The sequence below is a fragment of the Geotrypetes seraphini genome, chromosome 1 (genome assembly GCF_902459505.1).
Source record: "Geotrypetes seraphini chromosome 1, aGeoSer1.1, whole genome shotgun sequence".
NCBI classification, from domain to species: Eukaryota; Metazoa; Chordata; class Amphibia; order Gymnophiona; family Dermophiidae; genus Geotrypetes; species Geotrypetes seraphini.
This window is the reverse complement of record NC_047084.1, coordinates 60324412-60340746: the sequence shown is the minus strand read 5'-3', so window position 1 is coordinate 60340746 and position 16335 is coordinate 60324412. Positions and strand designations below refer to the sequence as shown.

At 42.1% G+C, this 16335-nt stretch overlaps 1 protein-coding gene across 8 annotated transcripts in view; it reads left to right on the top strand.

Annotated features, from left to right (window-relative positions):
• The window catches only part of ZNF131 (zinc finger protein 131), a 195275-nt gene extending 184103 nt beyond the window's left edge, over positions 1-11172 (top strand). For all 8 annotated transcript variants that reach the window (XM_033931963.1, XM_033931954.1, XM_033931933.1 and 5 more), the window contains one exon: positions 8320-11172. In XM_033931963.1, the coding sequence (XP_033787854.1) occupies positions 8320-9006 (687 nt within the window). In that variant the 3' untranslated portion in view covers positions 9007-11172. The remainder of the gene's footprint in view (positions 1-8319) is intronic.
• The last annotated feature ends 5163 nt before the right edge of the window (positions 11173-16335 follow it).

The following is a 16335-nucleotide window of genomic DNA, read 5'->3' as shown; positions in this document are numbered from 1 at the left end:
CTCAAAAGTCTATTTCGGCTTTTTCCAAGCCTCCACCTAGAAGACAGCAGCAGCAACAACATCAACAAAAAACCTCAGACCCCTGCTGCAGCTAAACCAATGCAGCCTTTTTGACGATCTAAGTCTGAACATAACGTTCACCTGCATCCATCAGACTTCTCTTCTGCCCATAGGAGGTCGACTTCATCATTTTTACCAACAGTGGGAGCAGATTACATCAGACCTCTGGGTTCTCACCATCATTCAGGAGGGTTATTCACTTTAATTCATCCAAGTGCCACCAGATCTCCCTCCAAGAGAGTTTCCTTCCAACGTGTCGCAATTCCCCCTTCTTCTTCAGGAAGCTCAGGCTCTTCTTTGTCTTCGAGCTGTCGAGGAAGTTCCCCTCAACCAGCGGGACACGGGCTTTTATTCCCGTTATTTTCTAGTCCCAAAGAAAACGGGGATTTGCAACCTATTCTGGACCTCAGAGCCCTCAACAAATTTCTGGTCAAAGAGAAGTTTTGGATGCTCTCTCTCCCAACACTGTACCCCCTGATGGACCAAGGGGATTGGTTATGCTCTCTAGATCTCAAGGAGACTTACACTCGTATACCAATTAATCCAGCCTCTCGCAGATTCCTCTTTTTTTGGGTGGAGAATCTCCATCTTCAATACCGAGTTCTTTCGGACTCGCCTCATCCCCCAGGGTCTTCACGAAGTGCATCATAGTAGTAGCTGCAGCCCTGCAGACACAGGGCCTTCAGGTGTTTCCATATCTAGATGACTGGCTCATCAAAGTGTCGTCTCAACAGGAGGTTACTGTAGCAACCCAATGGACTATTACGTTCCTCCAAAGCCTGGGATTCGAAGTCAACTTTCCCAAGTCCCAATTGCATCCATCACAAACTCTACAGTTTATCGGAGCCATACTGGACACACTTCAGCTCAGAGCATTCCTGCCTCAACCACGTCAAGATGCTCTCATTCACCTTTGCCAACAAGTGTCTTCTCTATCGACAATCTCAGCGAGACAAATAATGGTCCTGCTCGGCCACATGGCCTTTACAGTTCATGTGACTCCTTTTGCCAGACTTCACCTTCGAGTTCCTCAGTGGACTCTGGCATCTCAGTGGCGATAGGATTGTGATCCAATCTCTCAACACATTACAGTAACTTCTTCGTTGAGACAGTCTCTCCTCTGGTGGATGCTCTCTTCCAATCTCTCCAGAGGTTTGCTATTCCACTCGCCTCCACATCAGAAGGTCCTCACGACAGATTCTTCAACCTACGCATAGGGGGCTCATCTTGACGGTCTCTGTATTCAAGGCCATTGGTCCAGCATGGATCATCTTTGTCACATCAATCTGTTGAAACTTCAATGCTCTAAAAGTCTTTCAACATCTGCTACACGACCACGTGGTCCTTGTTTGGACGGACAACCAAGTGGCCATGTATTATGTCAACAAACAGGGAGGTACTGGATCCCTCTCCTTTTGCCAGGAACTCTCAAGCTTTGGAATTGGGCAGTTCTTCACAACATCTTCCTCAGAGCTGTCTACATTCAAGGGCAACACAATTATCTGGCGGACAAATTTAGTTGTCTTCTATAACCGCACAAATGGACACTCAATTCCTCCTTTCTCCATAGGTGTTTGCTCAGTGGGGGACTCCGCAGATTGCATCTCCCCACAACAACAAGCTGCCTCAGTTCTGCTCCAGGATATACTCTCCTCACCACCTCGAGGCCGATGCTTTCCCTCTGAATTGAACGAATCAGTTTCTCTATGCATTTCCTCCATTCCCTCTGATTCTCAAGACTCTTGTCAAATTCAAGGAGGATCGCGCCACCATGATTCTGATAGCTCCTCGGTGGTCCAGACAACTGTGGTACTCCCTTCTACTTCAACTCAGCACCAGGGAGCCTCTACTTCTATTAGTTTTTCCCTCTCTGCTTACACAGAGTCAAGGATCTCTGCTTCATCCCAACCTGCAGTCTCTACATTTAACAGCTTGGTTCCTCTCAACCTAATTGCCTCTCTCCAGTTCTCCCAATCTGTAAGGACATTCTAGAGGCTTCTAGAAAACCGTCCACTAGACAGTGTTACACCCAAAAATGGACTAGATTTTCTACTTGGTGTGCTACTCATCACAAGGAGCCCCAATCTACCTCCTTATCTTCAGTACTAGATTACCTACTGCACTTATCTCATTCTGGCCTCAAATCACATCTATTAGAGTCCACCTAAGTGCTATTGCTGCTTTCCATCAGCCTATCGAAGGGAAACCCCTTTCTGCCCATCCTGTGGTTTCCAGATTTATGAAAGGACTTTTCAATATCAAACCACCACCAAACTGCCTCCTGTGGTTTGGGATCTTAATGTAGTCCTAGCTCAATTAATGAAGCCTCCTTTTGAATCAATAGATTCGGCTCATCTCAGATATCTCACTTGGAAAGTGGTGTTTCTCATTGCCTTCACGTCTGCTCGAAGAGTCAGTGAGTTACAAGCTTTGGTTGCTGATCCACCTTTCACTGTTTTTCATCATGACAAGGTGGTTCTCCGTACTCATCCTAAATTCCTTCCTAAAGTAGTTTCAGAATTTCATCTCAATCAATCCATTGTTCTTCCAGTGTTTTTCCCCAAGCCTCATTCTCACCCTGGAGAAGTTGCACTTCATACTCTGGACTGCAAATGTGCTTTATCTTTCTACGAAGCGATGAGGGTAATGATAAGGAAGAAACTTAGGAACAGCTCAAAGAAATGGCAGAATGTAGAGCAAGCCTGGTCTTTATTCAAGAGGCACAAAATCTGTATATCCCCAGATTCAGAAAAGGGTGCAAAAAGAGCCGAATAAAAGACCCGGCGTGGATAACTAAAGAACTGAGGAAAGCGATAGGTGATAAGAAGAATTCATTCAAGAAATGGAAAAAGGGGAAAACCGAGGAGAACTGGAAAGAACACAGGAAGTATCAAAAAGAATGTCACCTTGTGGTTAGAAAAGCAAAAAGAGAATATGAAGAGAGGCTAGCCAGGGAGCACAAAATTTCAAACCGTTCTTCAGATATGTTAGGGGGAAGCAGCCAGCTAGGGATGAGGTGGGACCGCTGGATGACGGAGATAGGAAGGGAGTGGTGAAGTAGGAGAAAGAAGTGTCGGAAAGACTAAATATGTTCTTTTTGTCATATTTACAAAAGAGGACACTTTCAACATACCGGAACCTGAACAAATCTTCAAGGGAGACCAAGCAGAAAAATTAACATCCATGGAAGTAAGCCTTGAAGACGTACGCAGGCAGATAGAAAAATTAAAAACTGACAAATCACCGGGCCCGGACGGAATCCACCCTAGGGTACTGAAAGAACTAAAGGAGGAAATAGCGGAACTACTACATCAAGTATGTAATCTATCGCTGAAAACAGGCGTGATCCCAGAGAATTGGTAGATAGCCAATGTTACGCCCATCTTTAAAAAGGGATCAAGAGGTGACCCGTGGAACTACAGACCGGTAAGTCTGACCTCGGTTCCGGGGGAAATGGCGGAAGCACTGATAAAAGATAGCATCGAGGAGCATCTAGAAAGGAATAAACTTATGAAAACAAGCCAACATGGCTTCTGCAAGGGAAAATCGTGCCTAACGAACTTATTGCACTTTTTCAAAGGAATTAACAAACAGATGGACAAAGGGGACCCCATAGACATCGTATACTTAGACTTCCAAAAAGCCTTTGACAAGGTACCCCATGAACGCCTACTTCAGAAACTGAAGAACCATGGGGTGGAAGGAGACGTACACAGATGGATCAGGAACTGGTTGGCAGGTAGGAAGCAGAGGGTAGGAGTGAAGGGCCACTACTCGGACTGGAGGAGAGTCACGAGTGGTGTTCCGCAGGGGTCGGTGCTTGGACCGCTGCTATTCAATGTATTTATAAATGATCTAGAAACAGGGACGAAGTGCAAAACAATAAAATTCGCAGACAACACCAAACTATTTAATGGGGTAGGACTAAAGAGGACTGTGAAGATTTACAAAGGGACCTGAACAAACTAGGGGAGTGGGCGACGAGATGGTAGATGAAGTTCAATGTAGAGAAATGTAAAGTCTTGCACTTAGGAAACAGAAACCCGAGGTACAACTACACGATGGGAGGGTTGGTAATGGGTGAAAGTAGCCTAGAAAAGGACTTAGGGGTACTGGTAGACAAGGCAATGAAACTGTCATCCCAGTGTGCAGCGGCCTCTAAGAAGGCAAACAGAATGCTAGGTATCATCAAGAAAGGTATTACAACCAGAATGAACGAAGTTATCTTGCCGTTGTATCGGGCGATGGTGTTCCCACATCTGGAGTACTGCGTCCAATACTGGTCGCCATACCTTAAGAAGGACATGGCTATATTCGAGAGGGTCCGGAAAAGAGCTATGAGATTATTAAAAGATATGGAAAACCTTTCCTATGCTGAAAGATTGGAGAAACTGGGGCTCTTTTCCCCGGAAAAGCGGAGGTTTAGAGGGGACATGATAGAGACTTACAAGATCATGAAGGGCATAGAGAAAGTGGAGAGGGACAGATTCTTCAAACCTTCGAATACTACAAGAACGAGAGGGCATTCGGATAAATTAAAAGGGGACAGATTCAGAACCAATGCTAGGAAGTTCTTCACCCAGAGGGTGGTGGATACCTGGAATGCGCTTCCAGAGGGTGTGGTAGGACAGAGTACGGTATTGGGTTTCAAGAAAGGATTAGATGTTTTCCTGAAGGAAAAGGGGATTGAAGGGTATAGATAGAGGATTAATATGCAGGTCCTGGACCTGATGGGCCGCCGCGTGAGTGGGCTGCTGGGCATGATGGACCTCTGGTCTGACCCAGCAGAGGCACTGCTTATGTTCTTACTTGCATCGCACTCAACCTCACAAAACTGCTCCTCAACTTTTCATCTCCTGCGAACTATCAAGACTCAAAGTGCACAAAGCCATGGGACCAGACAATCTACACCCCAGGGTGCTTAGAGAGTTGTGTGATGTCCTGGCAGAGCCGTTATCCGTGCTCTTCAATCTTTCCATGAATACGGGAAGAGTCCCTCTGGACTGGAAAACAGCTAATGTCATCCCTCTCCACAAAAAGGGATGCAGGGCAGAGGCTGCAAACTACAGACTCACATCCATAGTGAGTAAACTCATGGAAACACTAATTAAGCACAAACTAGATACAATCCTGGATGAGGAAAATCTACGGGATCCCCGCCAACATGGATTTACCAAGGGAAGGTCCTGTCAATCCAACCTAATTAGCTTCTTCGACTGGGTAACGAGAAAGCTGGATGTGGGGAAGTCCCTAGATATCGTGTACTTGGACTTTAGTAAAGCTTTTGATAGTGTCCCACACCGCCGGATATTGAGCAAGATGAAATGATGGGTTTGGGAGAAACATTAACTGCATGGGTCAATGATTGGCTAAACGGTAAACTTCAGAGAGTGATGGTAAATGGCACCCTTTCAAAAACATCAGAGGTGACTAGTGGAGTGCCGCAGGGCTCGGTCTTGGGCCTGATCCTTTTCAACATATTCGTAGGAGACCTAACTCAGGGGCTTCAAGGTAAAATCAATTTATTCGCTGATGACGCCAAACTATGCAACATAGTAAGTAAAGGCACCGTGCCCGACAGTATGAAGCAGGACCTACTTCGATTGGAACATTAGTCCTCGACTTGGCAGCTAAGCTTCAATGCTAAAAAATGTAAGGTCATGCACCTTGGCAGCAAAAATCCGTGCAGACCTTACACACTAAATGGTGAAACCTTAGCTAGAACTAGGGCAGAACGTGACTTGGGGTGATCATTAGCGAAGACATGAAAACAGCCAATTAAGTGAAGAAGGCTTCATCAAAGACAAATGATGGGTTGCATCCATAGGAGTTTCGTCATCCGGAAGCCCGAAGTCATAATGCCGTTGTACAGATCCATGGTGAGACCTCATCTGGAATATTGTGTACAATTCTGGAGACCACATTACCAAAAAGATGTACTGAGAGTTGAGTCAGTTCAACGGATGGCCACCAGAATGGTCTCAGGGCTCAAAGATCTCCCATATGAGGAACGGCTGAAAAGATTGCAGCTATACTCACTCGAGGAACGTAGAGAGAGAGGAGACATGATTAAAACGTTTAAATATATCACGGGCCGTATCAAGGTAGAAGAGGATATCTTCTTTCTTAAAGGTCCCTCGGCCACAAGAGGGCATCCGCTGAAAATCAGGGGTGGGAAATGTCATGGCAAACACCAGGAAGTATTTCTTCACTGAAAGGGTGGTTGATCATTGGAATGAACTTCCATTTCAGGTGATTGAGGCCAGCAGCGTGCCAGACTTTAAAAGGAAATGGGATATACATGTGGGAACTCTAGGGAGGTAATGTCATGGGGGGTGGGTCATTAGAGTGGGCAGACTTGATGGGCCATGGCCCCTTTCTGCCGTCATCTTCTATGTTTGTATGTTTCTATCCTGTTTCCAAGAGAACCATCTCCAACTGGATGGCTGCTTGCATCTCATTCTGTTATTCTCAGGCTGGTCTCCCTCTTCAGGGTGGAGTCACAGGTCATAAAGTTAGAGCAATGGCGGCATCTGTAGCTTTCCTCAGATCAACTCCTATTGAGGAAATCTGTAAGGCTGCCACTTGGTCCTCAGTTCATACATTCACCTCTCATTATTGTCTGGATACCTTCTCCAGACGGGATGACCATTTTGGTCAGGCAGTTTTACAACATTTATTCTCCTAAATTGCCAACACTCCCACCATCCCTTTCTGGTTAGCTTGGAGGTTACCCATATGTTGAGAATATGCTGCCTGCTTGTCCTGGGATAAAGTACAGTTACTTACCGTAACAGGTGTTATCCAGGGACAGCAGGCAAATATTCTCACAACCCACCCACCTTCCCTGGTTGGCTTCTTAGCTAGCTATCTGAACTGAGGAGACGTGCGCCCTGATTCGGGTGGGAAGGCACACACGCATGCACGGTGCAGCATTCGCAAACTTGAAAATCTTCAAGCGAGGCTGTCCGCTGCAGGGCTCCATGGATGACGTCACCCACATGTTGAAAATATCTGCCTGCTGTCCCTGGATAATAACTGTTACGGTAAGTAACTGTACTTTCTTAATTATCCTAGGGGTTAAAAGAGTCACATTCTATTGTGACCGCACAGGTCTTACATGCACCACATCGTCTATGGTCTCCTGTTACTGTGGGGGCTTTTGTTAATGGGAGCATGGCAGGATTCAAAACCTTTTTCAAATTCCTACCCTTGGAAAAAGCTATTCGGAGATCCACTGTCCTTAATCTTGGATGAAACTGCATAATTTGCTGTCTGGTGATTTCATGAGTCTCTGGTTGTACTTCCTTCTGACTGTGCATCCAATATTTCTTTCTTTCTTCCACCTGCATGCTTTCTCTCCTCCAGACCTCATTCCATTCCCCAACCAACATTCTCTCTGTCCCTCCGTGAGTCCAACTTTTTCTTCCTCTCTCCCTGCCTGCCCCCTGCCACCCAACACACTCCATTCCCTCCTCTCTCCCTGCCTGCCCCCTGCCACCCAACACACTCCATTCCCTCCAACTCTTTCTTCCTCTCTCCCTGCCTGCCCCCTGCCACCCAACACACTCCATTCCCTGCCTCAACTTTAAACTTTTTCTTCCTCTCTCCCTGCCTGCTCCCCCTCACCTGAAGCCACTGCAACAGGGATGGGTCAGGCACATGCAGTGACTGCACAAACAGCCGGCCCACAAGCCTTCCCCCCCAACGTCAATTCTGACATTGGAGAGGAAGTTCCGGGCCAGTCATGTAGCGATTTTCTGGCCCAGAACTTCCTCTCCGACATCAGAATTAACGTCGGGGGGAAGGCTTGTGGGCCAGCCGCTTGTGTAGTTGCTGCTCGTGTCTGGTTCATGCCTGTTGCTGTGTCGGGGGGGGGGGAAGAGTGTGTAGGGTGGCAGGGTCAGTTTCGGGGGTGGTGTGGAGAGGTAGGGAGAAATCAGGTATGGCTGCAGTTTCAGTGGGTGGGAGAGACAGGGAGAGATTCCAGGCTGCGGCCAGTCTGCGTACCCCCAACAGGTGGACTTCGTACAGCAGGTTGAGAAATACTGTGCTAGAGTACCCTTCTACTGAAGCCATAACTTCTTCTCACTTCTATCATCTCAGAACTGGATAAGCTCAACTTCTCTTTGGTCTTGGGCATACATAATCTCTTTTTAGTATCTATCAGCAGCATCTGATTAAAACAAATGAATAAATATAAATGCATTATAACTTTAACCTTTTCATAATCTAAAAACAGCATTTTTATAATTTCAGGTATGCAACAGTGTCTTTAACAGCTGGGACCAGTTTAAAGATCATCTGGTATTACACACAGGTGATAAGCCCAATCATTGTACAATATGTGATTTATGGTTTATGCAAGGAAGTGAACTGAGACGGCATCTGAGGGAAACTCACAACATTTCACAGCGAATAGTGACAGAGGTAGTACTTCCAGTAGAGACTGTAGAAACTGAACAAGCAACATCAGTGACTTTTGGAGAGCAAGTGCAGCAACTCCACATGTTACCTGTTGAAGAAGTAATTCAGGTGCAGGTAGATCCACCACAGGTAACTGTACAACATGTGCATTCAAATCTATTACAGGAGAATCAAATGAAAGGTACTCAAATTGATGATATGCAAGACCAAATACATGTGGATCACCTAGAAGTAGAACATATTCAAATAGAACCAGGAACAGAAGTACAAGTAGAGGAGATACATGTTGAACATGTGAATCAAATACAGATGGAAGAGGTACAGACTGAACTTCTCAATGAATGTGATACAGAACAAGTTGAACCTTTAAATGTGCAGCAAGAAGAACTGGAAGAAAGGGAATCAGACCAAATAGGTGATACAGATAATGGAGAAACTCAGCATGTGGACTCTGAAGAAGCTGAAGATTTAAGAATTAAATCGACACAGGAAGTGCAGGATGAAAAAGTGGAAAATTAAGAAAAGCAACTCTCCAATGCAATTTTTGGAAAGAAATGCCAAATGCAGTTCTAATGAACATATTGGTTCTTATGCAGATAATAGTCAGCTGTTCATTATCACTGTCCTTGTAGAAATCAGACTGGTGGACCAAAGCTAAACAATTAAACAATTCTTTTGTACATAGAATCAATTTTTTCCTCTTCATTGAGCAAAAGCTGTCCCAGTGATGGATAGTTTTGTGAGACGTTAGAAAACTGACTGTATCCCTTGTATAATTTTACCTGTTTTTCTCTCTGTTTCCAGTATGCAGTTAATTGCAATGGGTCATTTTAAAAGATTTTTTTTAGATCAATTCCTTTTTTTGTATCTTTGTTTTAGAAAAGAATGTCTATTGCCATATCTAGGATGTATGTATGTGTATATATATATATATATATATGTATTAAATACATATTTAATGTACAGTTATTATATAACATTAAATATATATTTAATATGAATGCAGACAAAAAATACATGCGTGTACACACCAGTAGGATTCATTGATTTCCAGTAAAATACAATACAAGAAATGTACAGCTGATTTTGTAAAAGCATTCTTTTGCACCAGCCCTGTGATTCAGAACCAGGATTGGGCACAATCATGTGATAGATGCTAATTCAGTTCTACATTTTCTTTCTTCTCAGGTTGGTAAAGATCAGGACATTCTGGTGACAAAATGTATAACCCATCTTAGAGACATTCTGCTTTGATGGCAATTTATAGGATAAACAAAGAGATTGGATGATCTTTGAAGTGAATTGGCATATCTAGATAGGCAGCAACATTGAATATACATGGAGAACTAATCTGTGGCTGATATATATGGTATTCAGCCATTATACTTATAACTGAGTAGTTTAACTTTCTGTCCTAAATTAAACCACTTGGTTATATGGATAGTGGCTGAATCTCAACCATCTGTACTGCTGGGTAAAATGTTCTCACTCTTCCCCAACAATGTTCAGATAATGCTGGAGCACTTTAGAGAGAATTTTCAGTGGCAGTCTCCATATAATGAAGCTGAAAATTCATAGATAGAGAGAGGACTTACATTTTTAATGGCTGCCACTAAACATATACATTCATTTGAATATTGCCCCCTGTATTGCTTGGGCTTTAGCAGGACTTCCCAGCCTTTTCTGGGAGACCTAACAGCCAATAAGCTTTCCAACATATCCACAATGTATATTACATGAGATAGATGTCTATACACTAGAGATCTCATGCATATTCATTGTGGACATCCTGAAAACACAACAGGCTATGGGATCCCCAGAACAGATGTGGAAAACACTGGTATAAAAGATGGTTAGAGTAAAGAGGAGAACATTTTGATAAATGCTTATGAAATGGTTGACACCAAGATTGAATGTCTGGTATTCTTGAATATTGGCTACAGTAGGAATGTCAAGTGTCATAATTAGACAGTCTAGATTCTATTGAGGATAGCAATGGATATGCCTAGGACAAATCATATTATGGGTAGAGCTAAAACAATAGATTACACCTATGATAAAAACAATAATAAATGGTTCAGGAAAGAAAAAAAGATGTGTTTCAGCTCAAAAACTATCACCAGCCTGTTTAAGATAAAGAGGTATGAGTCAGGAGTTGAATGCAACACAACTTGTGCCTTTAAAGAAACAACAGCTAGAGTAGTAATGTGCACTAATTCTGCTAATGTGTATTAGTATCAGGTTTCTGCATAAAATTCAACCTGTGGTAAAATGACACACATTAAAAACATTATTACACATTGATGCAGTAGGCACATTGGTAGCTTTAGCTGTGAATTTGTACAAAGCTCCTAAATAACAGCATAGAGCAATGTGATGTAGATAATATTGCAATGGGGGGGTTTGGTTTGTTTAGAATTGTCGGATACAAATTGTTTTCTTAATTGTATATTCAAGTAAAAATATTGGAATACATTCCTGTTTGTGAAAAAGATAACTGAGAAAGAGTATTTATATCTGTAGTAAATATGAAAGAATGAATAGTTCAATTGGCATCTGATTTGGATTATTTTGAAGATAAAGTTCACTATACCAATTAATGTATTTAAAAAAAACTATTGTGAAAAGTGTATATAGGATGCATCAGGCTCTTCTTTTGAGATTAAAAATTTTTTATGACCTTGACATAGTGCCTTTTTTTAAAAGTGTCTTGAAGCAATAAATGCAGCAGGGCTAAATTATGGATTTAACAGTAGGAGCATAAGTATTTTAACTAGCACTACCAAACAATAAAGCAGTACAAAGATTTAGAAGTTAATTACTGTGGCATTATTTGTTTTCCTTAACTGATGAACAATAATATTTTAGATACTGGATTGTTCAATAGTTCTACAACACATAAACAGTTTGATATCATGATACATATATCCTATAACCTGGTCTCCCTAGATCTTTGACCTGCATCAAGATCAGTAAAAGTTTCATTTATAGGATAACTAGTGTTTGAAGAAGAGAAAAATCAAGATTAAGAAGCCATAAACATTTTGGTAAGCAGACAAGAAGGGGTGTCCTCCATCTGCATTACCAGTGCTTGTGTTTGTTCTGGTTGTGGTTAAATTAACTCTTGTTCCACTTCCTCTGCTAATACAAGTTTTGGCTAATTGGTGAGGATTCTTAGAACAGAAGAATTGCCATACTGGGTCAAACCAAAAGCCCAACAGATCCAGTGTTTTGTTTACAACCATGGCCAATCCAGATCTTGGCATTAGATAGATTCCATGCTGCTTATGAGGGAGTGCTGAAAAGTTCTCAGCCCAACCAACTTTCTAAATTCTGAGCATTATTTTGTCATTATAGTTGAAAAGAGCATTATCTTATTTCATTAAGTGCCAATTTGCAGAAAAAAATTTTTATGTTTGACATTGTTTCAGATCATTGATTGAACCATATCCACTTTTAAAACCAATAGGAGGAAATATTTTTTCACTCAGAGAATAGTTAGAAGGGTTTGGACAATTTCTAAACTAAACTAAACCTTAAGTTTATATACCGCATCATCTCCACGGATGTTGTGGAGCTCGGCACGGTTTACAAGAACTTAAAATATAGGAAGAGAAGGAAAAAAAAGGTTTACATGAACGTATATATAGAAGAGAAGAGTAAGGGGGGATAAAATTACATTTTAGTGAGAAGCCAGGTTTTCAGTTGCATGCAGAATAATTGGAGGGAGCCCAGGTTCCGCAGCGGGGTAGTAAGGTTGTTCCAAAGACCTGTGATTCTGAAGAGAAGGGATTTTCCCAGTTTGCATGCATAGCGAATACCGTGTAGAGAGGGGAAGGATAATTTATACCTTTGGGTGGGTCTGGTAGAGTCAGGACTCTAGGAGTTATAAAATAGTGGGATTAAGGGAGGAAGGATGCCATGAATGATCTTAAAAACCAGGCAGGAGCATTTGAAATGGATTCTGGAAATCACTGGGAGCCAGTGAAGTTTGGCTAGGAGTGGGGAGACATGGTCAGACTTGCGTTTTGCAAAGATCAACTTGACTGCAGTATTCTGGATTAGCTGGAGTCTTTGAAGACTTTTTTTTGATAGGCTTAAGTACATGGCATTGCAGTAGTCTAATTTGGAGAGGATGATGGATTGGACAAGGACGGCGAAATGTTGTTGGCGAAAATAGGATCTTACTTTCCTCAGCATGTGGAGGCTGAAAAAGCATGATTTAGCCAAGGAGTTGAGGTGGTCATTGAGGGAGAGAGAAGAATCGATAATGATGCCAAGGACCTTGCTTGAGAACTCAAGCTGCAATGCAGCACCTGAGGGTACTGCGAAGAGGGTGGGCAGGTGTTCTAATTTTGGGCTGAGCCAGAGTAATTTTGTTTTTGATTCATTCAATTTCATCTGTACCGAGAAGGACCAGGAATGGAGTCTCATAATGCAAGCTGTAATGTTCTCGTGGAGGTTGGTGAGGTTCTGGTCTGTCTCAAGGAGGACAAGGATGTCATCAGCGTATGTGTAGATTGTTTCAAGGGAGGATAATTGGAGGAGTTTCAGGGAAGACATGTAGATGTTAAAGAGAATAGGGGATAGGGGTGATCCCTGAGGGACACCGCAAGATGATGTCCAAGGAACGGACATGGTGCCATTTGTGTTGACAGGGTAGGAGCGAGAGCGTAGGAAGTTTGAGAACCACTTCAGGACGGTGGATTCAATTCCTATCTCGGAAAGTTAATAAAGTAGTATGTCGTGGTGGACAACATCGAAAGCTGCAGAGAGATCGAATTTCCTGGAGAAAAAGTCCATAGTCTGTTATTGAGAAATACATGGGGCAAGCCACTGCTTGCCCTGGATTGGTAGTATGGAATGTTGCTACTCTTTGGGTTTTGGCCAGGTACTAGTGACCTGGATTGGCCACCGTGAGAATGGGCTACTGGGCTTGATGGACCTTTGGTCTGACCCAGTAAGGCTATTCTTATTTTTTTATGTGCCGCTTCTGGGTCAGACCAGTGGTCCATCGTGCCCAGCAGTCCGCTCCCGCGGTGGCCCTTAGGTCAAAGACCAGTGCCCTAACTGAGACTAGTCTTACCTGTGTACGTTCTGGTTCAGCAGGAACTTGTCCAACTTTGTCTTGAATCCCTGGAGAGTGTTTTCCCCTATAACAGACTCCGGAAGAGTGTTTTAGTTTTCTACCATGTTCTGGGTGAAGAAGAACTTCCTTACGTTTGTACAGAATCTATCCCCTTTCAATTTTAGAGAGTGCCCTCTCGTTCTCCCTACCTTGGAGAGGGTGAACAACCTGTCTTTATCTACTAACTCTATTCCCTTCATTATCTTGAATGTTTCGATCATGTCCCCTCTCAGTCTCCTCTTTACAAAGGGAGAAGAGGCGCAGTTTCTCTAATCTCTCACTGTACGGCAACTCCTCCAGCCCCTTAACCATTTTAGTCACTCTTCTCTGGATCCTTTCGAGTAGTACTGTATCCTTCTTCATGTACAGCGACCAGTGCTAAATGCAGTATTCCAGGTGGGGGCGTACCATGGCCTGGTACAGTGGCATGATAACCTTCTCCGATCTGTTCCTGATCCCCTTCTTAATCATTCCTAGCATTCTGTTCGCTCTTTTCGCCGCCACCACACATTGTGCGGACAGCTTCATTGACTTGTCGACCAGTACTCCCAAGTCTCTTTCCTGGGGGTCTCTCCGAGTACTGCACCGGACATCATGTATTCATGTATAAGATTTTTGTTACCGACATGCATCACCTTACACTTATCCACGTTAAACCTCATTTGCCATGTTGCAGCCCATTTCTCGAGCGTGTTTATGTCACGTTGCAAGTCTTCGCAATCCTTCTGCATCTTCACTACTCTGAGTAACTTCAAATCGTCTGCAAATTTAATCACCTCGCTCGTCGTATCAATTTCCAGGTCTTTTATATATATGTTGAAGAGCACGGGTCCAAGCACCGAACTCTATGGCATTCCACTCGTGACACTTTTCTAGTCCAAGTTTTATCCATTTATCCCCACTCTCTATTTCCTATCTGCCAGCACTCCCTCGTATTCCCAGGGATAAGCTGTGGATTCCCATAAGTTTATCCAAACTATTTTTTATTCTTTCTAATCCAATGGAAGAAGGAAATAATTATACAAAAGGGATCAAGTTTTGTTAGGAGAGCTGGTTTTAGAGGAAGGGGTGAAGGATGAGGAAGCAGCTAAGATGGGAAGAGATAGTTTCTTCTGGAATTCCAGGTACGTGATGTGTTGGCAGTTTGTTCCAAATGAGAGGTCCTTGGTATTCAAAGATACCCTCTCATATCTTTTTCTTTTGTACTTGATGAGGTGATGGAAAGGATAGTTTGTAGTGTTGTGATATGTGTGAGTTGAAGTGTGAGACTTTGATACCAGAAGTTAGTCTCTCTGAATTTTCTCCATAAGTCTTTTTGAGAACCTTGCAGGCTATCTTGAACTGGATTCTCTTATTCTTTTTTTTTTAACTTATTTATTCAAGTTTCAAGTTTAATTTTATTTGATGTATCGCTTATTACAAACTAAGCGATTAACAAAATATTACAAACATTGTTAAATTATATAATATTGAACATTAAAAGGGTAAAATTAACAATTTCTTAATACTACTTTAGCAAAAAGGGAATTTGACACACAAAACAATATAAACATACTATGACACATATGGAATGACCATGAGGGCTAAAAGTTACAAAAATATTGTTTCCCTAAAAGGGAAAAGGGAGAGGGTCTGAGAGGGGAGGGAGGAAACATTAGGAAGGGATTAAAAGTTTTAAAATAGAAATTGGCAATGAAGTGAATTTAGAGATCGAAAGAGAGTTTAAAAAGAAATGATTTTAAATTAGTTTTAAATTTATTTAAATTTTTATTATTTCTGATATATAGAGGAAGAGTATTCCAAGTAAGAGGAGCTACTACGGAGAAAATATCGTGGCGTTTTGTCCCTACTATTTTTAAAGAGGGAACCATTAATAATTCTTGGGATTCGGATCGTAAAGAGTGATTTGAAGAATGGGGGATTAATAGACGATCTATAAATTGTGGTTCATTAGTATGTAATGTTTTAAAAATCAGTAGAGCTATTTTGTAAGTTATTCGGTTATTTATGGGCAGCCAGTGTGATTTGATTAGAAGAGGTGTTACGTGGTCGTATTTTTTACCTTTATGAATTATTTTAATTGCTATGTTCTGAACAATTTGTAAGCGTTTTTTTTCTTTTTGAGTAATATTATGTAGAAGAGAATTGCAGTAGTCAAGTCTTGATATAACAAGAGAGTGCATTAGAATATTTAAGGATTGCGGTTCTAAATATTCATTTGGATTCTCTTTTTCATCGGTAGCCAATGTAGTTGTTCTAGTTGTAGAATTAGTCTTGCAGCCGTATTTTGTAGTAGTTGTAGTCTTTTGCGTTCTTTTTCTGTAATGCCGAAATATAGTGAGTTGTAATAATCTAGGTATGGTATTAGGACAGATAGTGCTACTGTCCTGAAACTAATCTCTGTCAGGACTGGTCTTATTGTCCTCAGCTGTCTCAAAGAAGATTTTTTTCACTAGATAGGTGATGTGTGTGTTGAAGGTTAAGTTCGAGTTTAGTGTAATTCCTAGTACTTTGAAGGAGTTTTCTATCTTTAGACTCTCACCTGTGGATAGCTCCATTTCTGTGCTAGGTAGCGAGCTATAGTCTCCGAACCATAAAATTCTTGTTTTAGATTTGTTTAGTTTGAGGAAGTTTCTCATTGTCCATGAACTTAGGTTGTCAATTATATTTTTTTAAAGTAGTTTAGGGTGCTATTGAAGGATTCTTTTGCTATACAGAGA